The following is a 25760-nucleotide window of genomic DNA, read 5'->3' on the forward strand; positions in this document are numbered from 1 at the left end:
AACAAAATCCCAAGACTTCATAATTCAAGAAGCATAATCGAAAAAGGAACTAGACAAAGACACTAATGTCTTTCAACATCAAAATGGAGCGAGTTTTCAGAATGAATCATGTTTTGCGGTGGCCGTAAAGCACTAGATCAGAGAAAACAGCTGGTGGTTGAGGGGCAAGAGCGCTGCAGATGCATGTTAATCGGAGAGCTCGCAGCGCACCGTCACACAGGAAACAGTTCATTAGGACTCGAGAGCTTTTACATCTTCAACATGCTTGTTTCTGCGAGCGCCAACAGATGAGCTAATATGTATGCAGGATGTAAACAAAACAGCACTCAAGGTATATGGACGACAAGCGTGCGAGAGCGTAAGAGAGGGAGAGCGGGAAGGTAAACCGTGGTTTGAAAGCCCCTGCATTATCTATACACCGCCCAAAATCGGCTCACATTTAAAAGACAGAAAAAAAAAAATGGAAAAAAGTTTTGTTGACTGGAAACACTTTTCATAAACTGAGGCGTATACAAAGGTCTTTATTTATTTATTTTTTTATTTTATTTTTCATATAATTTGTTACATTTATATATATTTCCTTCAAATTAAACCGTTAATAACTATCATTAAAATAAAATCACAGGACTTAAAATTCATTTAAAACACAGAGTAACACTTGAGATCAGGGGTTCTTAATCTCGGTCCTGGAGGTCCGGTGTCCAGCAGATTTTAGCTCCAACTTCAATCAGACACACCTGGGCTAGCTAATCAAGCTCTTACTAAGTTTTGTGGAAACATCCTTGCAGGTGTGTTGTGGCAAGTTGGAGTCAAAATCTGCAGGACACCTCCATGATGGAGTCTAAGAGCCCCTACTTTTAGAATAAGGGTCCAAAATAATGCATTAGTTAGGCATAAATTAATGGTTATATTGTTCACAATTAACTATTTATTAAGAACTAAAACACTAGTAATTAAGGGTTAACAACATTTTTAAGGGTCCCGAATTATGAAAATTACTACTCTGCATTGTTTTAATATTACATTAAAGCAATTAGTTAAGCATATTATTATTATTATTATTATTATTTTTACTATTACTATTATTATTATTATTATTATTATTATCATTATTAAATTTAGTAGAAATTACAATTTTAACCCTTTCTATAGCTTAATGGAAATTTCACTGAAATTGTTGCTCACAATTAACAATTTGATACAAATCAATCCCACACTGACCTCATAGGCCTGTTTTTAGATAAAAAAAAAAAATCTTTTTTTGTATAATTTATAATTTTAAATGCTATTATTAATTTAATGTAATATGTTTTTAAAGATTTAAACAAATAATTATTTAAATGTATATATATATGGATAGATAGATAGATAGATAGATAGATAGATAGATAGATAGATAGATAGATAGATAGATAGATAGATAGATAGATAGATAGATAGATACAGTTGAAGTCATAATTATTAGCCCCCTTCAATTATTATTAGCCCATGCTTATTTTTTTCCAAAATTTCTGTTTAATGGAGAGATTTTTTTCAACAAATTTCTAAAAATAATAGTTTTAATAACTCATTTCTTAAAACTGATTTATTTTATCTTTGCCATGATAACAGTAAATAATATTTTACTATTTTGCTAGATATTTTTTAAGTGACTTCTATACAGCTTAAAGTGACTTGTAAAGGCTTAACTAGGTTAATTATGTTACTAGGCAGGTTAGGGTAATTAGGCAAGTTATTGTATAACAATGGTTTGTTCAGCAGACTAACGAAAAAAAAATATAGCTTAAAGGGGCTAATAATTTTGTCCTTAAAATGGGGTATAAAAAATTAAAAACAGCTTTTATTCTAGCCAAAATAAAGCACATAAGACTTTCTAGATGAAAAAATGTTATCAGACATACTGTGAAAAATTCCTTGCTCTGTTAAACATAATTTGGGAAATATTTAAAAAAGAAGAAATAAAAAATCAAAGGGGGGCTAATAATTCTGACTTCAACTGTATATTCACATAAAAATATATATACTGATTTTTGAAACTCAAATAAAATCATTATATTAATAATACTATTATATCAATATACTATAAATATACTATTATATTACTAATATTATTGTATTAATTTTATTTTCAAATTATTTTGAAATAAATGTTTAATAAAGTTCCATTTGTATTAGGGCTTAACAATATCTCATTTGAGCATTGATATCGCAATGTGTGTATTCACAATCGCAGGAATAGATTATTTATTAGAGATTAAAATTTGAATATATATATATATATATATATATATATATATATATATATATATATATATATATATATATATATATTTCATTAGTTATACAATGATATTTTACATTTGATTTGATCAATTTCTGTACTTGGATTCTGTTAGACTTTCCAATAAAAAAATAAAAAAAAAAGAAAAAAAAAAGCACTGTTTGTTTCACTTTCATTTTGGCTTCTGTTGTATTTATATAAACTTGTAATTCATTATATGTTATGCAGATGCACTGTATGGAAAAGACTTAATCATCTCAGTTTTTCCCAGATCATTTTAAATTAATTAAATCCATTCAAATAGAACTATTCAAATCATCTAATGAAATTATGTTCATATCGCAATATACAGTATATCGTCACATTGGAATTATAAGGTTCTATCTGCGTTCTGAATGATTTTGAGATATTGAGCTTTAAAGATTTTGCATTACATATAGCAAACAGTATGTGTGTAAAATTTGATTTTAAAATAAATATAAACAACTTATAAAAAAAACATCCCATAATGTAAATAAGTTGTCATTTAATAAGAATATATGAATAACTCAATTTTGACAAAAATATCAGATTAAACCTTATAATTCTAGGATGAGGATATCGCAGCAAAATCAAAATATCGCATTGTCAGATTTGTTTCAATACCATGCAGCCCTAATTTGTAGCTTCAAGATTAATCGAACATCATACAATTAATTGATCAATTAAAATCAATCAATCAATCAATTAAAAAAATTGTGTTATTATTATTATTATTATTATTATACAGTAAACTATTGTGTTTAGAAATGTGTTGAAAAAATCTTCTCTCCGTTAAAAAGAAATTGGGGAAAAAAATAAACAGGGGGGCTAATAATTCAGGGGATCTAATAATTCTGACTTCAATTGTATATTTATTGTGTTATTTATTTTTTATTTATCGGTAACAAGTATATTTATTGTGGAGACAATTACATAAATAATCAAATATATACATATTTGTTGGCTTGTGGTCCAAATTGAACGAGTATAAATTCTAATAAATCTAGTGCATTTCGGTTAAGTTTTATGTCTATTTATAAATATTATGTCGACTTGCTTAGTTATGTAAAAAATTTTTGCATGAATGGAAGATAAAGGGATACAGGGAAATTGTTTAATTGTTTTTAGTGTTCTTTACCTGATTTTATGAAGATGGATTGTTGGTGATTGGAAAATTAAGACTAGCTTAAAATTATACACTATATTTTAGTGAAAAGTATTGTAGTTTTTGAAATTTTAACACTTTTTAAGACCCCGTGGATACCCTGTTATTGATTTTTCTCTTCTGAATGACTCCCCAGAAAATCATAAATTATTGTTTATTTGCATTTTTTGTCTGTTGTATTTAACAAAGCTTGTTATTTTAAGTGATATTGTATACAGATGTGCTGTGCTCATTCCAATTAACCAAAAATTAAGAATTCTTTACAAGCTACTCAGGTGATCTGGTGAAATTACCTTTCTATGGCAATATATATTGCAGTGAATGAAAATATTGCGATGTCAGTTTTTTTTTTAGTATTGTGCAGCCCTAATTTGTATTATATATTTGATGCTGTAAAGTATTATAAATTAGGTGATTTGAACTGTGTTCACCAAAAAAGGTAACATCTAATAAAAGACAAGCTATTATAAAATATATTTTAATTTCAGAGGTCGACAGTCAAATGTTTTTGAATGTTTCAGATTTCCACTGATCTTTTCTTGATAAACAATTAAAGGCGCTGCTTTTCTAGTGTACTTGTGGAAAATGTCTGATGTTTAGATAAACTGCAAAATTGAAGTGATTTCTCATGTTCAATGTTTTTTTTTTTTGTTGTTTATATACACAGCATGAATACAAAATTGCATGTGACATTCATACTCTATAAGAACCATTTGCAATGCATGAATGCCACACTGAGGCCTGCTCTTGCAGAAGGGAGAGAGAGAGAGAGAAAGACGCTAGAAGAGATAAATAGAAGGTGGGTATTTCACTTGCTCTGAAATATGAGTTACAAGTAATATCCTGAAGTGCAATTAATTGAGTCCTATGGCTGACAGCAGACTAAATCTGCCATGATGAAGCTGTACCCGGGAGACACCGGAGCAAATAGTTCATACACTTAATACAGAGACCTGTCAGAGTAGGACACTGTCTGTTTTGTTAAGCAGGAGGCAGGCCCAAATACCAGGATTCAATGCTTCCTGATGATATATTTCGCTGTTGAGAATGTTGCATGCCTTTTTAACATCAAACACTAAATTAAATTTGAAACAATTTCAATCTGGATCTTTTCCATTTTAAAGAAATTGTTTGTCACATACAGAATTGTAAAGACAAGAAGTTTTCGATTATTTGTATTAGTAGACGTTTTAATCCAAGTATTGGAAAATGTGTTCTTCCACTTTTAGGCATTATGTGCTTTTCAGGGTATAAAATACACCAACAAGTAACTTTACAGTATTTAAAAAAAATAAATACATAATTTACTAATGAGTTTTTATATGTGACCCTAGATTACAAAACAAGCTGTAAGAGTAGATTTTTGGAAATTAAGGCCTAAGCCCAATTCGATTTTTGTACCCTTATCCCTTCCTCTTGGCCCTTACAACCGAGGAGGAAGGGAAAGTGCTTTATAATTTACCCCTAAGAAATGGGACACCACTACAGCACCTGCACATGTCATCATGTCATCGCGATATCATGCTTTATGTGAGATCAGACGATCGTGACTGCTGTAGTTATTCCAGTTGTGTTATTTTCTGGTATTTATCTTCAGGAAATCATTAAAAGCATATATTATGTTATAACGTGTAATGTAGCAATAAGATCGTAACTGTTCTGTGCATTTACAGAGTGGCCATATTTATCTATGTAAACACACCAAAAACAACATTAACATTATAGCAGACGCTGTAAAAAGCCCATTCCCAGCAACTAGACATTACTGACAGTGTACTTGAGTGTCATTGAGTGTCAGAATTTGGTGGGACTGCTGTACAGGAGTAATGATTATGGATTATAGATCACAAAATGTTGCTATTTTTATTTTTAGCGTTTTTTTTATTTTTTTTAAGCATGACGGTAAAACACAAACACGGTTATGAATGCATTAAAACATGCTTGTTTGTTGCGAAAATTCACAATAATGACAAAAAATACAAATTTGTGGATCTCCTTACTTCCGGGTGCAGTGATTCTGCCATTGTGGCTGGAGTATTCTGGGAAATTTTCTTACCCCTTGGTTTCCTTCCCCTTAGCCCTACACCTTCAAGCTGAAGAGAATTGAGAAAGGGGAAGGGATAAGGCAGGTACGTCCAAACTCGGTCTTGGAGGCCCGGTGTCCAGCAAAGTTTAGTTCCAACCCCAATCAGACACACCTGGGCTAGCTAAACAAGCTCTTACTAGGCTTTCTAGAAACATCCTTGTAGGTGTTTTGAGGCAAGTTGGAGCAAAAATCTGTAGGACACCGGCCCTTCAGGACCGAGTTTGGACACCCCTGGGCTAAGGGGTAGAATTGGGATTGGGCCTAAGATATATGCATTATATGAAAGTCAAATAAGATTTCCTGTTATTGCTAGTGTTTTGGAAGAAAAAGGAGTTTTCAACATGTAAACCATGGCTTTAAGAAATGACTTCTACTTTACATTTAAAGCGAATTAGGTACTGTTTGAAAAGAAAACTTTTTTGACTTTTTTTACTAAATCTGGCATCATTTTATCTATAACCTTTATCTATAACAAAAACTCATATCTATAACAAAAACTCATAGACTAATGCATCATTTGTATGTAAGGTTTTAATGTTCTTTCTCATCATACTCTGCGGGGGTATGATGAAAGGGGATTACTTGTAATGTGGGTGAGTTTATTTTAATTTTTTTCTTTTTTCATTTCTCTCTATGCATACGCTATCGGTAAAAAGTTTGGGGGCAGTTTTTTTCCATGTTTTTTTTAAAGAAAACTATTCTGTTTATCAAGACGGCATTTATTAAATGTAAAACAATTGTTAAATGTTTATTAAAAAAATTTAAATAACTGCTTATTGTATGTAGTTTCAAATTAAATTATTACTACAGTCATTGCTGTTATTACTATTATCATTAATAATAATAATAATAATAATTCATTCATTCATTTTCTTGTCGGCGTAGTCACTTTATTAATCCGGTGACGCCATAGCGGAATGAACCGCCAACATATCCAGCAAGTTTTTACGCAGCGGATGCCCTTCCAGACGCAAACCATCTCTGGGAAATAATAATAATAATAATAAGGTCACACTTTATTTTGATGGTCCGTTTGTTTAATTTATGTTACATTGCATCTACATGCCAACTAATTGCCAATAGATTATAAGTAAACTTGAAGGTTGGGGTTAGGGTTTGTGTAAGTTGACATGTACTTGAAAAGTTTCTTATAGTCAAAGGAGCAGTATCAACAGATAAGCACACAGTCAACTAATACTCAAATGGACCATCAAAACAAAGTGTTACCAATAATAATAATAATAATAATAATTATTATTATTATTGTTATTGTTATTATTAATAATAGAGGGATTTCTGGAGGATCATGTGACTGAAGTCTGTAGTAATAAAACTGAAAATTCATCTTTAAAATCACTGAAATAAGTAAATTAAATTATGGACTATATTTAATTTTTTTTTTATAGTGCAATACCATTTTACAATTGTACATTTTGTACTGTATTCGGGTAGTTGAGTAATCAAATGTAAAATAATACTGCAGTCTTTATTTTGTAAACAATTCAATTAAATGAATCGTGAATTTGTCACAGCCAGTACAATTTCTTATGCCTGAATGCGTTTAAAACCATCACAGTCACAGGCCTCAAAAAACACTTGCGAAATAATAAATTAGAATCAACAATGTGACTTTTGCGGATGATCAACGAACAATATAGATGCTGAATGATATATTGTGCAGCCCTATTTTAAAAGTAGTGATTTGGTTTACGGAATAAGCATTGCGCTACGTCCGACAAATCACACTATTTTGTCTTTCGTTATTCATTTAAAACCAGTTTTAACACATTTTAATATGTTTTTAAATCATTTTTATTTTTGTTGATTTTTACACTTGTTCCTTTTATTCTTGTTTATGTTAAACACTTTGAGTTACGATTGCGTATGAAATGTTGAATTACCATTGTGTATGAAACATTCTCCTTTTTACGATCTAGTATATCAAGTGTGATGAGATCAGCCTGTGCATCTTTGGTTCTTGTGCCCCTCTTGTAGGATACTGTAAGTAGATGGATGTGGAAGTGAGGGTGGTCCTCCTCTGAGACCTCCTTCTTACCAACAGAGTCCATATTTAACATCGCTCTCCACCCTATAACCCTAGTCTCATTTATCCTCCAAACACAAACCACCGCTTCATCCTTGATTATTCACCCTCATTATATCACCGCACGATACCAATTAGCCGGTTTGGATGCGAATTATATATTGAGGTACAGTTTGCCCATACAGAATCTGTTGGAATACGTGTGCCATTCCTGCGAACGAAGCCCACCGAGTGTGACTGAGTTTGGTTTGCTCTTTCTTAATTACATTTTCACCTCCTTCTCTCCCTTTGCCACTCCACACTTCTCTTAATCGGCTTGTAAAATGATGTCACCTTCTTTTGTGTTCAGCAGTTTTCTGTTAGCGCCACTTGTCTTGATTAATCAGAAAAGGCACGGGTCATCGTAATGGCCCAACACAGAGGTGGAACCTGAGAATGCGCAAAAAGCTTTTAGCCCCGACGAGCGGGATCTCGGCAAGGACAATCAAACCTAATGAAATCAGCTGTCACTGCTAAGCTTGCAAAACTGTGAAGTCCGACTTGGGAGAGAAGCACGGGCTAATTAGATTTTTGCCGGCAGTAATGGATAAATGTGGTGAGGCTCGGGAGCTCGGGGAAGGGTGGAGCGGACAACAGACTTCATACCCAAACTCCCCAGGTGGGGCGGCTGCCAGACTGTAAGCTGATTGCACAGACACCTTTCCTCTTTCAGCTTGATGGAACTTCCAGATAAAGAAGTGCAGAGATAAAGTGATGATCTGTGCATCGGAGAGTGCACCAGATCATTATGATCTTGAGTTTTCCATCCTGGACAAAACTGAGCATTCCTTTACCACTGAATTGGGCAGGCTCTTCGATATGTTTGCAGGGTTTCTACAGATTTCACCAATTGAAGTTTAAGTCATTTTTAGGACCATTACTCTTTAAAAAAATATATTAAACAGTCAGTCTAGGTCAGTGGCCACATCACATATGGTAATACTAATGTTATTGTAAGGAAGATAATTAATCCTTATTGGTAAATAGGGTTATAGAGTATCATTAAATGTTTTTTGTTTTTTTTAAGATGGATTCTTGCTGATTGGATGGATGTTGGCCCGACTGGGTAGCTTACATGGAAATGGGAAAATTAAGACCCGTTAAAAATGATTTAAAGGGGTGGTTCATAGTGTATTTGAAAGGCTTAGTTGTGTTTATAAAGATGCAAAGCAACGTCTGCTCATGCTACATTTGTAAAGAATTCCAATTTCATATTTCTTACTTTGATTATATACAGCTACTCAGCTAACATAAAAACGACTAACATATTTCCTAGTTCCTCCGAAACTGCTAACCACTTACAGCTAATACAATGTGCTGTGATTTGCAGATCGGTTTCACATCACCAGGGCTGTTTCAGAAAGGAAGTAGAGTGAAAACTCAGTATTTTTACCCTGAAATGAGAGAAACAGTTTTTCCTTTTCAAAATGGCAGGTTTGTCAAACTCGAGAAAGCAGGGTAAGTCAAGCCTATTTCTGAAAGAGAGTCAGTTAATGTGGTAACACTGGAGCAGGTTTTATTACTTTACTACACTGTTCAATTTACTATAATCTTTTATGTGAAGCTGCTTTGACACCACCTACATTTTAAAAGCGCTATACAAATAAAGGTGAATTGAATTGAATTCTCTAAATTCTGAGTTTCTGTTGGTCTTTTTGAAGACGAATCGGTATTTCTCGTCTTGGCCTTCCGTTATCACCCACCTATTTTATGTGCATTTTGGAGATGTGCATAAAAATCAGTTGAAGGAAATGCCAAGATGCGCATAACTTTTGAAAACACAAAAATGTATGAGCATAACTTAGTAGGATACACCTTTATTTGTTTAGAAAAGATGGAAACAATTTTACTAAATAAATTCCAGTATGTGCATTAAAAAAGGTCATGTGATTTTGTTTTAAAAGATCATGTGATGGTTAAAACATGTGGAAATGGACAAACCAGCAGGCTGAGCACACTGTAAAACATCTGAAATGTCGTTTTGGTCATTCTAAAACCTTAACCATCTCAGTATTAGTGTTATTATAATATTAGTGACCTCCAGAGCTGTCAGTAGTGTCTGTGCTCCGTGTCTGACGCCTTCAAACACTGCAACGCATTCATTGCATGTCAGAATTGTCATTTATTAAATAAAGAAAAGATTCACGCAGCTGCTTCTTCCACAGTAAATTCAGTTTTTACTGTTGATATTTGGTGCCAGTTAATCAGTAAGTGACGATTTTGTTTGCTTTGACTCGTTGGATAGAAACGTTGCTTTATTTGCATGTTTTTTTGTGTGATATTGCAGTTTTGCACATAAATTTAATTAGCATTTTTGGATGGAAACATAGCTATTGCCTAATTTCATATTCAATTTGTTAATCGTGAGACGCGGAGACATTTGATTATTTGAAAAAATTTAATTGAGTGCGGAGTAGAGTGAATGCACTCTGCCTCTCACACCTCATAGATAGGATAAAGCAAAAAAAAAATGAGCTGAGGTAACGTAAGAGGAAAGATACATGGCTAAGAACTCACATACACATTTTTGTGAATTGGAATATCAGGTAGTTGATGGCATGATAAGCAAGCGTGTGAATATTTTGTATTAAAACAGAAAAGCATAATAAAAGGGATACATCTGTCATACAGCGCTATTGTGTCTGTGGTTTGTCACGTGACAAACATGACGCGTCGCCACAGAAACATTAAAGGTGAACATTCTAAAATAGTGTTTGCCTAACAAAACTCACTCTCGGTGCCAGATAGAATCTTTTAAACTCACCAGTGAAAGGGTTAATAACAGAAGTAAAGTAGCCGTGGTATAGCTACTTTGCACTTTGCATCCCAAGAGTAAAGACACACTTTTATTCACTTGCCTTTTTTGGATCAATAATTTTTCATTCTGTTGTCAAGTAGAGCTACAATTCTAAAAGAGCTTTTCATACTTAGTAATTTAATCTCGTTTCCATTGCAAATGTAAAAAAAATCCTCAAATAAAGAAAAATGGCATGAGAAAAATAAGTGATGCTTAAAACTTCTGTTTGAGATGTCATTAGGAATATTTTTCTAACCACATTGGCAAATAATTGTGCTTGGTTTAAGCAAACGATCATTTAATTTTGAGTTTTTTTTTCCACAATTTTTTATGCCATTTCATGTCTAGTATGTATCTTGATTTATTATTTTTTTAGGTCATTGGATTTAAAACAGGACAAAACTACAAAGTTAGTTTTTTATTTTATTATTATTATTATTATTATTATTATTATTATTATAGCAGCTCAGGGATGTTTAAGGACAGCATATTTGTGGACTTGTGTTTTTGAATAAAAGATTGGAAATTAATTTTTCTTTTTTTTTTCCAATTCATTGATTATTCGAAAAAATAATCAACAGATTAATTGATTATTAAAATAATCTTTACTTCTAGCCCTAGTTCAATCCACTTAAATTTGTAAAAACTAATATGTTAACTTCTTCATGTTGTCCCAGCATAAATCAATTTTGTGGAACTGAATTTTTTACAGTGTGGATGATCAGAAAGCTCTTGGATTTAATCTAAAATATCCTTTAAATATCACAGAAGATTGGAATGACATAAGGGTTAGCAATTAATAACAGAATCGCCATTTTTGTGTGAACTAATTCTTTAAAGTACAGTTAATTGTGCAGCATTAAAATGAATTATTAACTGGAATCATTTTAAAATGTTTTTCTTTTTTCTTTAGATAAGTACCAAAGTATCATTTAAAGTTGATAAGCTTAAATCTTATAATTTTTACCATTATAGGATATTTATAGCCAATATAGCAGACAGCCAAAGACCTGTTTCAGAGCGATTATAAAGTCCAATAGACGAGAGACTAATTTGCACCTCATATTAGCCCTAATGCGTTTTATAGGGGAAAGGTCTGATGTTCAAGTTTCTTGGTTCTGCTCATTGCTCTAAAGGTCAGAGACGTTGTGACGGAGCTCTAACACTAATCCCTGCTGTTATGCTCACATTAGTGACGCTTCAACTCAAGTCAGAGGGCGGCATGGAATTATCACACACTGGAATTCCACTTGCTTATGTCTAATTCAAAATGAATTAAATATTAATAATAAAAAAGATATTCCCCAAAAAGATATTGTTAATCGTGATGTTTGAATAGAATTTCGCAAGTTAGTGCTTGAAATGAATTTTTCCATTACAATATTTTTTTAAGAGGTAAAAAAAGTGACAACATAATAAATATTTTTAAGACCTGCCCCCCACCCACCCGTATTTTTTCAACCAAGCGCATTTTATAGACTTATTTACATACCTGTGCATTTAGGATTTATTAAATATGGATTTTAGGATGTAGTAATATGTATTTTTAAAATAAAGACACTTATCTATACCAGGGTTTATACACATTTTTACTACAAAAGTTCCATGACTTTTCCAGGACTTTCAAGTCAATTTTTTATGATCTAATGTTTAATATAATGTCTACATATAATACGTGGTAAACTATAAGAGACAGTTTAATTTATTACAGCATATCATAAAACGCAATAGTTTTTATATTTTTATATCTATGTAAAATAGATGCTTCTTACGCACCACTAACAATGTGAGATCATGTTTTTGGCCAAGAAAAGAAAAGAAGTAAAAACAACTAACCTCCATTCCAATATATATTTGTCAAACTCATTTTAAATAATCTTAATAGTTTGTTAAACTAGTATTAGTAGGTGCTTTTAATGCACTTTTCGCTCTATGCGAATGTGACAGACCAGAAACGCAAGCACGTGTTTCGCATTTCACTGCATTCGATAGTTCAAGCTTGGTGAATTCTTACCTTCGAAATTACATCAGGTGTTTACGTGAGACCAATAGAAGATACTTTAAAATAAAAAAATGTAAAAATTGAAGCAAGCGCTCACTTTTATTAATGTTTAATCATATTGTTTAACCCTGCCCCTTTTCGCAGAGATGATGTACGACAAAATTTTGCAAGCACAAGCTCTAGTGTGACCACAGCTTAAGTCGCTTTGGACAAAAATGTCTGCTTAATGACTAAATGTAAATGTAATTTCTATTACTTTTCAAAAAACCTTGTGGATTTTTCAGTTTTTTCAAAACTTTTCCAGGCTTGGAAAATGCCATGTCAAAATTCCATGACTTTTCCAGGTTTTCCATGACCGTATGAACCCTGCTATACACTTGTGCATTTAGAATTGACACAATAATCTCATAATAAATTATCAGCGAAAAAATGTAACTGCACTCCCAAATTTGACATATTTTTGATGCAGAGTAAACCAATGTGGTTTTGAATTTACAAATCACTTAACATTTGAAAACCCCTGATCTTGAAGACAAATCAAGAGCACTAAACTGTTCTCGACTCAGATGTCACTTGATGTTTCACAAGATCTGACAACAGCATGCTTTATTCCGTCTCCAGATGTCGGCCTACAAATAACAATTGATGTATTTCTCAGTCTAGTCTAAAGCTTGCGTGCCTTTGATCAGCAGGTTTTGTAGATCTGACCTGGAGTTGAAAGTCAGGGACTTTGAAACATGAGATGAACCACAGATTTAGGGTGAATTTCCATCTGATTCAACCTGAGAAATCTACGATCACCTAGCGATGACCCCTTACATTGTGAATGAACCCTGGTGCCTCCCCAAAGAAAAAAAGAAAACACACACACACAAAAAAAAACAGGGGATATCTACTTTAAAAACGCTTCAGCAGTGCCGCTGTCAAAGCCCGAAGAAAAATGGATGTCTCTTTATTTGCAGACTGTGAAATTGGCTATATAGGGGGAAAAAAGCATTCTGCTCATTTTCAGTGAAGCACTTTGCAACCCGTTTCCACTGCGTCTTCTGTAAACATATGTATTTATTCACCTTCCCCCAGCCCCACATTTCAATAAGATGTACGGCAGCGGGTCTTTAATTCGCCGTCAGACGTGTTGATAATAGGTCCCATTTATCAAACGCAACTTTTGGCCAGATTTGGGAGGCTAGCTAGCAGGGAAGGGGGAAAGACAGATGGAACAAGGATAAGAATGAAACTGTATGAGTGTGTGCAGAAGGGCTGTAAAGCGCAAATAGATCTCGGGGAAAGGAAGCGTGAAAGGCGCATGAAAACATCAGTTTGTAATCTCACTCCTGAAAGAGTTGGACATCTTCAAAGGGACCCAATGAGATGTAAGGCAAGTTCAGGGATTTACTCTGGTAGTTTCGCTGGGGTCCGGCCCCTGGAGAGAGGGGGGCCTCTGGACCATATGTATAGCACATGGCTGGTTTTGTCTTCTCTTTTTCTGTGGCTCAGTTTTGACCTTTCGTTATAATACCGACTGTTGACGCTATGATGTCAGATCTTTATTTTAGGTTTTCTTGTTTATGGTAGTTACACTTAGTTGTTTACATTCTTTATGTATAGACAATTTTGAGGGATGTAAACAATAACAATGGCCCTAAAGTATTTCCTCTTTTACATTTTTCATTTCCATAGCTTCCGAGAATCCAATAAGTTGCACATATTGATAAATATTATTATGATAGCTATTTCAATATAAAGTTATGATTGCATTGCCTCTCATTTCATTTATGAATTAGTTTGACAAGAAGCAGGAAATGTTTATAGGCCAATGTTAACACCACGTTGAAATGTACTTTATGTTACCTTGTACAGATGAGTTCTCCTGCTGGTTGCCATTATGTTCAGATTTCACCTCTGGTATGACTGCTTCTAAAACCAAATACATTTGCACAGTTAGAACTCCTGTTACATGTACAACATCATTTTTTATGTCCCAAAATCAATATATTTACATTTGTATTTAATAAAAAATACATTTTATTAATATCAGTCATTATGGTCTTGTTTTATTATTTAGATCAACTGAAAGCTGAAAAAATGAGCTTAGAATAGAACAATATTTGGGTGAGAGACAACTATTTGAAAATCTGAGGGTTAAAAAAATTAAATATAAAAACAAATAGCTTTTTATACATCTATTGAAGAAAATTTACAAAATATTTTAATGAAAGATGATATTTACTAAATATTCTAAAGGAAAAATCTATAATTTAGACCACTACAATGCAATATTGGCTTCAAAGTGCCACAGTGGGTAGCACAATCGCCTAACAACAAGAAAGTTGCTGGTTTGAACCTCAGCTGGGTCAGTTGCCATTTCTGTGTGGAGTTTGCATGTTCTCCCCGTGTTGGCGTGGGCTTCCTCTGGGTGCTCCGGTTTCCCCCAAAAGTCCAAAGACATGGTACAGGTGAATTGGGTAAGCTAAATTGTCCATAGTGTATGTGTGCGAATGGAAGTATATGGGTGTTTCCCAGTGATGGGATGCAGCTGGAAGGGCATCCGCTGCATAAAACATATGTTGGATAAGTTTATGGTTTATTCCGCTGTGGAGACCCCCAGATTAATAAAGGGACAAAGCTGAAAAGAAAATGATTGACAATGCAATTTTGGTCAATGAGACTGTAAGTAAGACTAGTTTCCATTGGTAATTTCCTAATTTATTTAATAATATAAAAACAACTCAAAAATGTTATATCACAACTAATACAGTTTTTTTTTTTACATTATATAATGATATTATTACAGTAAAAACAAAATAATCCAAATTTATAAAAGAATAGAGTTACACTAGTTTTTACCTTGATTTGCTTGCCAATAGCCCCTTTCACACATACAGACCTGTTTCAAAAAGGGAATGTTCACACATACAGACCTTTCCGGAAAATTGTCGGTTATTTTCCGGAATGCTGAGCTGTGTGAACGCAGAAGGAAGATTGCCTGAACCAGCGCGTGCATTTCTAGAACGTGATGACGTGAGACGCCTGCTTTAGCCAATCAGAATAGTCAGACGCATTCATGTCCGCGCGGTTTATGAAAATAAAAGCCTTTGAATACTTTTCCAGACACATTTTGCTGCTAGAAGTTAGTCAGATAACGTTTATATGTTCCTTTTAATGCCAGCTGAGTAAATAATTCTAGATAAAATGCTTAAGATAAGCCGTTGTTTGTTTACCTTCAAGCTCTGCTTCCTTCAGTTGCTTAGGGCGTTGCGTGTGGCCGTGAAGCAGCCCGTGAGCGCCAGCACACACACATATCATGTTAATCTCGTCGAAGTTGTTCACGATACTTATCCATCCACAGAGTTTGTAATGTAGTCAAATGTTTACAAATACAAGTGCAGCTGTTTAAAGCTTGTTTCTGGTTAATGATGTCAGAATTCACTGCTTTTTTGGAATGGATCTGTGTATGGTCTTTTCCGGAAAAATTCCGTAACGTCCTCGCCTGTATGAACAGCGTTTTTAAAAAAAAAAACTTACCGTTAAAGTCGTTCTGGAAATTTTCCGGATATTTACCGGTATCACTGTGTGAAAGGGGCTAATGTCTCCTGCATAGTCCCTTTATATGTCGAGTGACAGTATTTACATTTAAAAACTCAGTTACATTTAATTGAAACATTTAATTTCAGTTAGTTTTTTATGTAGATCAGCAATAAAACAAACAAACAAACAAACAAAAAAGGTAAACAGGTAAAAGGTAATCATCCCAACCATCTCCATCATTCTCAGATGTGATGGTGGACCAAATCAAAGGTTACAATGGGCCAACTTTGACTGATGGCCCTATTTTGGGCATCTCTGCATTACATGACTTAACTAATTTGCTGGACAAAGTTAAAATAATAGTTTTTATTGCATTTATAATATTAATAATCATTCAATCAATTTAAAAATGTAACCCTCTACCGCATGGTGTTGCCATACGGCAATATGATATTTATGTTCATTTTCGTGCCACTGTTTATTTAAGACCAATGTTCTACTTTTTTTTTTGTTGTTGAAAAGAAAAGACCTTAGTTTAGCTAATGATGTGCTTTGGTTAAGTCACATGACATGCAGTGTTTTTCTGTGGTTCAATTTCTGACAGACTGGCATTTATTGTAAATACTTGTTAAATGCAAATTTAAACATCAATAAAAACAAATGATCAAATTATGTCAGATCCACATAAAAATCTGAGACATCACCTCCAGTAAGTTATGATGACATATTTACAACTCAAAAAAGGTTTTATCAAATTAGTTTTTTGTAAATCGATCAAATGTACAGTATGTGATGCCATATAGCAACACTGTCCAATAGTGGATAGTGCAATATTGCAATAGCTTAGCTATCTAGTAAGATCAGCTGTGATCTTTTAAGTTGTAACAAGAACAAAATGAATACTAGTAATATAATGATGATTAGTCATATGGTAATGGCATTTGAATTATGGATAAAATCTAGTTTTAATGGCAATACTTTTGATTAGATATAAATAACGAGAACACTGTATTAGCGAGCACCACCATGTTCTTTGGTAAGTGAAAGAAAAAAGGACAGAACTGGCTCTACCTGCTGATGAAAGTGAGGATGAGATGGGTTTTAGTGACCATGAGAATCACATAGATTGGACATTTGATAAGTGCAGTGATGCAGACAGTTCAGGTAAGTTAACTCAGAAGTATATAAGACAGGCATAGTATAGTATATAGAATAATATATAAACATTGTTTGCTAGTACATATTTCTGATGCATCTGGATATATTAGACTTGTAGCTTATTTGTTATAATACTTACTGGAGAAAATATGTATATTTACTGTATGTTGTATACATGTTAATACAATATTATGTTTGTTTTCAATAATATTCAGCAAAAAAGTGAAAGCTGTAAATGAAAATGAAAGCTGTTGGAATATTAGTCATTTGTAAAGTATGCATAAGGTGTCGTTTATAAGTTCTGTGTTAAGGCTTATAACACTGCAACACCAATTAAATCATTTCAAACAACAAAATTATTACTTAGGAAAATTCTAAATTTGAAATTTATAAGTTAGATTCACTGGACGTTGTAACAGATCTTATAGTGGATTAAAAAATTAACAAATCATAAAGTACCTTCAAATTTTTTTTTCCAATTTTTTCCAATTTTTCCAATTTTTTTTTTTACAGCACATCAAGTTAAGCCATTCTAAGAAAAAATTTCAAATAAATATATTTTTTTATAGATTTATCATAATGCATGCAGTAGAGGGTTAATTTAAATTGTAATAATATTCACAATGTCACAATTTGTATGGCTTTTATCAAATAATCCAGATAAGCAAGCATAAACCTTCAAATAATTACTTACTGTTTTCCTAAGGCCAGACAGAATCTGTAGACATTTTTTGCAACTGTATCTCTGCACAGAATTTAGTAAAATATCTGTGGATTTATGTGGAATGATTTTTGGGAGTATCATAACTAAAAACCTAATATATTAAGTTAAAAAATAAATATAAATTAACACACATTTACACAAGTAAATAAATAGACTCAATGATGGGCTAAAAATCTGCGGATTTCTGCATGGACAGATTCCATGTGGGCCTACTTATACCCTAAAATTTATATCACCTTTTTTTCCTTGTAACATCACTTAAAATCTGCACAACAAAGACAGCATTGCATCGATAAACAGAGAGAGAGAGAGAGAGAGAGAGAGAGAGAGAGAGGAAATAGTTTTATCTGAAACATGTGACGTAAAAGCAGACGTTCACGTTTCTAGCATTCCCCTCAGATGAAAGGCAAAAAAACCAAAGCGCATTTCTCATAATGAATTCACATCTAATCAGCCTTGGCCTAATAATTACCCCAGCACTCATGAAAATACTTGCAGATGTCTTGCAAACGTATCTGTTTTTTTTTGTTTTTTTCTTCTTCATTCAAATTCTGCTTCTGTTAAGATATTCACAATTAAACAAGTGTAATCAAAACAACAGTAAGCTATTAGTAAAATGGTTTGGCCTTGATAAGTGTGTGCATTTAGAGCGTTTATGATAAACATCAGGCTCCATTTCCTCAGCTGAGATTATGACGCTAATGCATCGCTAATAGTTATGACCTAGACGGAAATACCAATATCAGAACAGATAAAAAAACAAAAAACAAAAAGAACTAAATACTGATGATAAACACATGAAAATTCTGAACCAGCAGATCTTTAAAGATATTATGACAGAGTATCACAGATTGTGTATGTCTGTGTATATTACACAATGTTGGAACAAAGTCCTAAATGGCAAGATTTTACAATCAAGTCAGTTTTATGTTGTGACTGAAAGCAAAAGTTCAAACAAATAGTTAGAAATGAGAAAGTATTCACATTTTCATGGCTTCTGTAACAGGGCTCTATTTTAATGATCTAGGCGCAAAGTCTATGGTGCAAAAGCATTAACGACGTGTTCGAATACACTTTTGCTATTTTAAGGATGAACAACTTCGCTCTGTGCCCTGGCACATGGTCTAACAGGGTTGTGCTTATTCTCTAAATGAGTTATGAGTGTGTTTTGAGCATAACTTGCATTAAACCAATCAGAGTCTCATCTCCCATTCCCTTTTAAGGGCCCTATCATACACCCGGTGCAATGTGGCGCAAGACACGACGCAATTGTTCATTGCTAATTTCAGCTCGGCGCAAGAGTCATTTTGACATTTTGCGCCATGCTGATTAAATAGCAAAGGCATTTGTGCTCATATGTGCGTCCATAGGCATTCTGATCTAAAAAAGCAGGTGTGTTTTGGCACGTTGCTGGCACATTGCTTTTTTGAGAAACTATAATAGTCTGTTCTTTAGACCAGAACAAAGTTGATCTATTGTCCAGCGCAGAGCACGTTAGTTGTGCGCCTCGCTTACACACTGCTTAATAAACACAAGATGTAGAGCAATACGCAAATATCTTTACATATGAAAAAGTATTAGAATATTAAGGATATATATATATATATATATATATATATATATATATATATATATATATATAGGATATAATAAGGATATAAATAGGATAAAAAGGATTAAAATTTTACAAAACATATTATTTTCTAGTCTACATAAATATAAAAACCATACTTTCATGCCTTCTTCATCGTGGGGGGCATTTTTCAACTTGCTTTTGTATTATGTTAATATTATTAGCAGTATTATTTATTATATCTATATTTATATTTGTTTTATTAAAATATATAAGGATATATTTTTGAACACACTTATTTGAACTTAATTATTTATAAGCTAATTGATGTCTGTGCATACAAGGTTTCCCTATCCACGAGAGCAAAAGTGAAAGTTAATATTTTATCGCTCATTCTCACGCTGTAGATGCTCTGTTTAACTGTTTTCTTGCTAGTGAAATGCTGTTTTTTCACTTACCCTTACTTTACGTCATGTAAATAGCGCCCTGTGCTTTGCGCTTTGCACATAGACTGTCAAAATAGAGCCCTAAAAATCAGTTGTGTCGCTCCATGGCACATTTGCTATTTACAAGGCGGACTTTGTAAGTGGAAAATCTGAACACTTCACTAACAAGAAAATAGTTAAACAGACCATCTGTAGCACAAGGATAAAGAACAATCCTACTCCATTCAGCCTCTTTACTTTACTTTTTACTTTACTCCTTTACTTTTGTGAAGTAAGGAAACGGTGAAAACTCGTTTAGAAGCATTTATCTATCTATATATGTATCTATCTATGTATCTATCTATGTATCTATCTATCTATCTATCTATCTATCTATCTATCTATCTATCTATCTATCTATCTATCTATCTATCTATCTATCTATCTATCTATCTATCTATCTATCTATCTATCTATCTATCTAACTATGTCTATTTTAACTCTGGAATTTTAATTTATCGCATTACAGCTAAATACTTTATCATCATTCAGATATATAATTTTCATGATTATTTTAAACAAAGTTTTCTATTTGTTTATTTTCCCTTTCATTGTATTTGTAGCATGTCAGTACTTTTATTCCGTTTTGATCTTTTTATGTTCATATCATTCTTTATATTTCAAGTAAAAACAGTTGCAATTTTGATTTTAGTTAACTACAATAACCATGATCTAAGAGGAAGCCAGTGTTCCAGGTGCAAAAGGGCAGAATCCTACCGTTTAGACTCATGCGGAGACTCTCAGGAGAAGTGGCCTGTTTGAGAGCCTGTTCCACCTGCTCTCTCCTCTTGGATTCAAACTCCAGAGCCTCCTGCAGTTTCCTTTTCGCCTTCTTTTCCTTCTTCAGACGCTTCTGAATGGTGGCTGGGGGAGACAAGAGAGAGGTTTGACAAAACAATCAAACGTAAAACTCTTTGCTCGTTCAGCGTGGTGTCTGGAAACACAAGGAGACGCCAGCGCAGACTCGCATTCACACATTAGAGACTTGAAAGTGCTCATTAGCACTAGCAAAACAAAAACATATGGTGCGCTACGTGCAACAGCTTTCAAAAAGGATATGTAAAATTGCAAGTTTTTAGACGCTCAAACAGAAAAAGTGGCCTAGTTAGTGTTAGTTTGATACGGCATAACTACTATCGATCATATCAGAGTTGGAGTTTGTGCGAATCACAAACCCTAATATGGGCAAGTGTAATAGCAATACTAATAAAAAAACAAGTTAAACCTAACAGTGTGCATATACAGGCCAACACAACAGCTGTACACACACCTAACGCCAACACATCGCGCTCACGTGGCACAATGTTTTCACACAGAACAATCGCTGAATATGTGCAAACATAATCAACTCTGTATGTGTGCATTCACAGCAATTAACGGCCTTTTGAAACACTCCCGAGTCTGGCAGAAGACCTTAAAACAAGCTCCCGGCATGTTTGCTTGCTTACAGCGTTAAATGTATGTCCCTTCCTCCTCGCACCTCTAATTACTTGCCTTTGATTGGCCAAATCATCCACCATATAACAGTGCACATTAAAATAAGATGAAATGCTGTTACAGCCATGGCTAATAAATTATTGAGGTGTTTGTACATATTGTCAGAGTTGTTATCCAGCTGAATAATTGGCTTAATTTCTTGGCGCAAAAAGCAAGAGTTGAATTGGCAGTAAATCCACTAGTGACACGGTTTGGTTGCAGTGTAGAGAGGGAATTGGCTGCGTACACTTTGGGATTTGTTTCAGAGCGTTCGTTTTTTAATGTGTTTATTTGAAATACATTTAACTTTTTTGTAATCATTTACACTTCTTGCATGCTATTTATAAACATATATTATTGTTTATTCTTACTAATAAAATAATTCCTATTTAATTATTTAACAATTCTGAGGTTTTCAAATAAAAAATATATACAAGTTGAAGTCAGAATTATAAGCCCCCTTTGATTTTTTTTTCTTTTTTAAATATTTCCAAAATATTTTTAACAGAGAAAGGATATTTTCACAGCATGTCTGATGATATTTTTTCTTCTAGATATATAGAAACCTTCATTAATTTCCCACTTTTTTAACTTTTTCTATTAATTTATTACTGTGTGACCTAGAGTTTATTAAATCTGTTAATAGACTGTCATTTTTTATCATGTTTTAGTTAGCTGAAACAGTACTTTTTTCCTTTTTGTCGGGCTTCTCCTTTGTTTTTTCGCGTGTCACTCTGACGTTTGTCCATTTCTGAAAGGATCGGGTGTCAGAAGCACTTCAATAATCACGCATACCTTTTTATAATCAGCTTTAAAAGTTTGTTATTTCAAATATAGAAACTTAGGCGAGCACAAGCGAGAAAGCAAAGCTGCTTTAAACGGCCTTGTAAACAACTACGAGGCACAGAGTAGTTCTACTGTACTCTCTCTTGGCTTGTTTGAGCTTGAGATGATCATGGCTCGTTATATGATTATAATATTATGGTCTAATGTCTCGACTGTGTTTTTAAAAATGGGAGTTCCTTTGTTTTCATTCTCCTGCTTGTCCACAAGTGACACTTTTCTGTAAACCAATAGCATTCAGCTATACGTCTTGCTCTGCCTTTTGGTACCCTTTTGTAGTGCTAGGTACCCTTCCGAAAGTGTACCCAAAAAGGGGTACAGTACGGTTTTAGGCACCTTTTGACAGTGGAAATGGCCATAAAAGCGCACAGAACCGTACCACTCACTAAAAATGGGCCATTAGGAGGCACACTTTAACATACATCACAAACTATTTAAAGAATTATTCACAGACTTGTTTTCATGCATCACTCTAAATCTTCATAAACAAGCCAAGTTAAATAACCTAAACTCCAAAAATATTCCATGTAAATTTATTTGACCAATAAATAACTTTGTCTTATTGGGTTAACATGTTTTTAACATTCAAGTACATCAAGGCACATTTATGCAACTGTAAACTTTAACATATACAGTTGAAGTAATTTGTTTTGCCCTCTTAAAGTTCGCCTTGAAAAGATTATTTAGGTATTGATTGACAGAACAAACAACTGTTATAACTTGATTAATTATTCTAACTTTCTTAGTTAACATAATAACCTAGTTAAGTCTTTCAATTACACTTCAATCTGAATACTATCCTGCAAAACTACTTGTAAAATATTATGCACTCACTGTCACCATACACAGTAAAATTTACTCAGTTCAGAGAGTATTTGGTCCCTCTTTAAATAAGGGCAAGCAGGTTGGTATTTTGCTTTGTTGGAAAGACAAAAAAGCAGATATTAGAAATTAGTTAGAAAAACTATTGTTTAAAAATGTCTTGAAAAAATAGTATCTTTGAAGACTCTACTGAAAAAATGAAAATAAAAATAAACAACACAAAGAGCATGCGAGTGAGGCTTCATATCTCTAGCCACAACCACCGATGGCTGATCTCGCTTATTCAAGACGTTTTACTAGTGGCTTTTCTCATTACTGCTACAACAGGACAAATTGTGCATTGCAGTCAAAATTGTTGGTGCGATCTGCATCCAAATTTAGTTTTTGGGTACAATATTTAATAGTTTTGCGATCAGTACAACATATTTTTGGAAAATATTTCTAAAATGTACAGTCTGATAACAAAAAATAAGCACCAAGGATAATATGAGTGGAATTAAAAGTCAAATAAAAGTACCTCGGCTGTGCAGTTCAGAGGTGAGTTGTCTTTCCAGACTCTCTCTCATCTCTCTTTCTCTGTACAGCTCCATCTTTAACTCCTTGCGTTCCTGCTGCACCTGTTTCTCCTGCACACGGGCATTATCCACAGCCACCTTCAGCAGACCCTGAGCCGCCAACACAACATAAGCCACACTCAATTTTAATACACAAATTAAAATATACACTATGGATGCAATATGCATATACTTAAAAAAAGTTTCCCTACTAGGGACAATATTTCAAGTGGGATATCGGACAAATTAAAAAATAGTTTAAATTATATATTAATAAAACATTTATCCATATTATATATTTAAAAAAAACAATTAAAATGAAAAACACATTTTTCCCTCAATCACTATTGTTTACATTTTTTTAAACTATGTTAGAATATTTATATTGTTGCAAAAGTTATATATTGGGTTTTTGTGAGAAACACTGTTTTTTTTTTCTAATCTCAGTAAAAAATATTGACGACGCAACATCACATTTTCCCATTAAACGCTTTGAAGGCAAAATGCCTCATGACGGACACAAACTGTCACAAAAGACTGCTGAAATTGGGGCTTGGCATGAATAGAAGGGACTACTAGTTAGAGCCAGAGGCGGAGCCATGGAATCAAGCTTCCAACCAAACGCTTGTACGTCAAATCAACCACGCCCCTTAAACTTCTCATTTGACCGCCCTTATCTACACTATAACAAAGGCATGCTAATATAAATATAAGCACTTACACTTAAAAACATGTAATAATATACGATTTATTAAAAAAACTGTGATGTAAGCTGTTTTAATAATTTAATAAAAACAATATATGTTGGACTGCAGAAATAAATGATCTTTCATACACTCTAGTCTGAGTTAGACTAAGTTATGAGCACAAAAAGTATTTCTCTTATAACGTCTTGTTGGTATTTATTATCTTCATAGGGGTAGAAATATCAGTTGTAAAATATGAACAATAACATATAAACAACATATACATTTTAGAAAGGTTTTTATTTTTAATTACCAATCAACAGGGCCCAAAATATACCCAGAATGGACAGCATCGATTTCAACAGGATATTTACACATCCCATCCCTGCACTATATAAAATAATCCTTGTCAATTTGTACAATAAACTTAGCGGTATTAATACATCAACTGATGTCTTTATGGTATAGCCCTATCAGCTGCTGCAACATCTCTTGTTTATTGTTTATATATATATATTTTTTTGCCTCCGTTTTCATTTGGTCTATTCCATGCCTTAATATCTGGTAAATAAGAATTTACCTACATTTTAATGTTTAGTAGGTGTTTTCAAATAAAAAAGCCAATGGTAAATGGTGTGTATAAATAATATATAACATTTACAGCTTTATTTGTTATATAAGATTCTTTTTCTAGAACATTAATATTTTATAACCGCAAATTCAGTAGATTAACTCAATAACATGCCAAAACTCAAAATGTCAGACACATCCTTTAAATTAAATTCAAGTAACACTACAGGAGATCAATGTGGAGATAGGCTAACATTAGTTTTGTCTTCCTAATTATTATTTTAGACCCATAAAGAGAATTACTGCTAGATAGCGATCACCTGTGTTTTCCCCATCATCGCCAGGCGTGTATCAGCAAACTATTAATAAAGCCCGATAAAGTGAGTGAACTATGCTTTTCAAAAGAAACACACACACTAGATTTACCTGGATGTTAGTGAGCAATGTCTCCACAGAAGAGAGGCCATCTGCAAACAGGAAGGGAGCAGGGAAGCCTGGAGGAAGAGTTTGAGTGCCCAGAGGAAGCTTCTCGAACCCTGGCTTCTGCATTGGCAAAGTTATCTGTGCCTCATCTGACAAAACACAGAAAAGAACATCATATAAAATAAATCAGCTGTGAGACTGTCAGTGTTGTCATGTTAACATATGTGACTAGCCATATTTATATGTAATATATTTTTTATATTTAATAAACATATTGGCATTAAAATGTTACATTATGTTCTAAAGGAAAACAAAATGATTTTGTTGATGGCTGACATTAATACATTAACATCTCTACAGTAAATCGTTTGATGACTAGCGTAAATTTGAATGTAATGAAATGTATCATTTACATCATACATCACATACATCATTTGTTTGTCATCAAGAGAAATAGAATATGTTGTTTATAATCAGGTTTGC

General features: G+C 33.2%; 1 protein-coding gene across 9 annotated transcripts in view; it reads right to left on the reverse strand.

The window, feature by feature from the left end:
* dacha (dachshund a) overlaps window positions 1–25760 on the reverse strand; it is a 294811-nt gene that overhangs the window by 3372 nt on the left and 265679 nt on the right. For 2 of the 9 annotated variants that reach the window (XM_068215771.2, NM_152955.2), the window contains 4 exon segments: window positions 25281–25426; window positions 23562–23709; window positions 20621–20767; window positions 14287–14352 (listed from right to left, as the gene is read on the reverse strand). In XM_068215771.2, coding sequence (XP_068071872.1) covers window positions 14287–14352; window positions 20621–20767; window positions 23562–23709; window positions 25281–25426 — 507 coding nt within the window. 9 annotated transcript variants of the gene reach the window in all.

Source organism: Danio rerio, chromosome 21 (genome assembly GCF_049306965.1).
Source record: "Danio rerio strain Tuebingen ecotype United States chromosome 21, GRCz12tu, whole genome shotgun sequence".
NCBI classification, from domain to species: domain Eukaryota; kingdom Metazoa; phylum Chordata; class Actinopteri; order Cypriniformes; family Danionidae; genus Danio; species Danio rerio.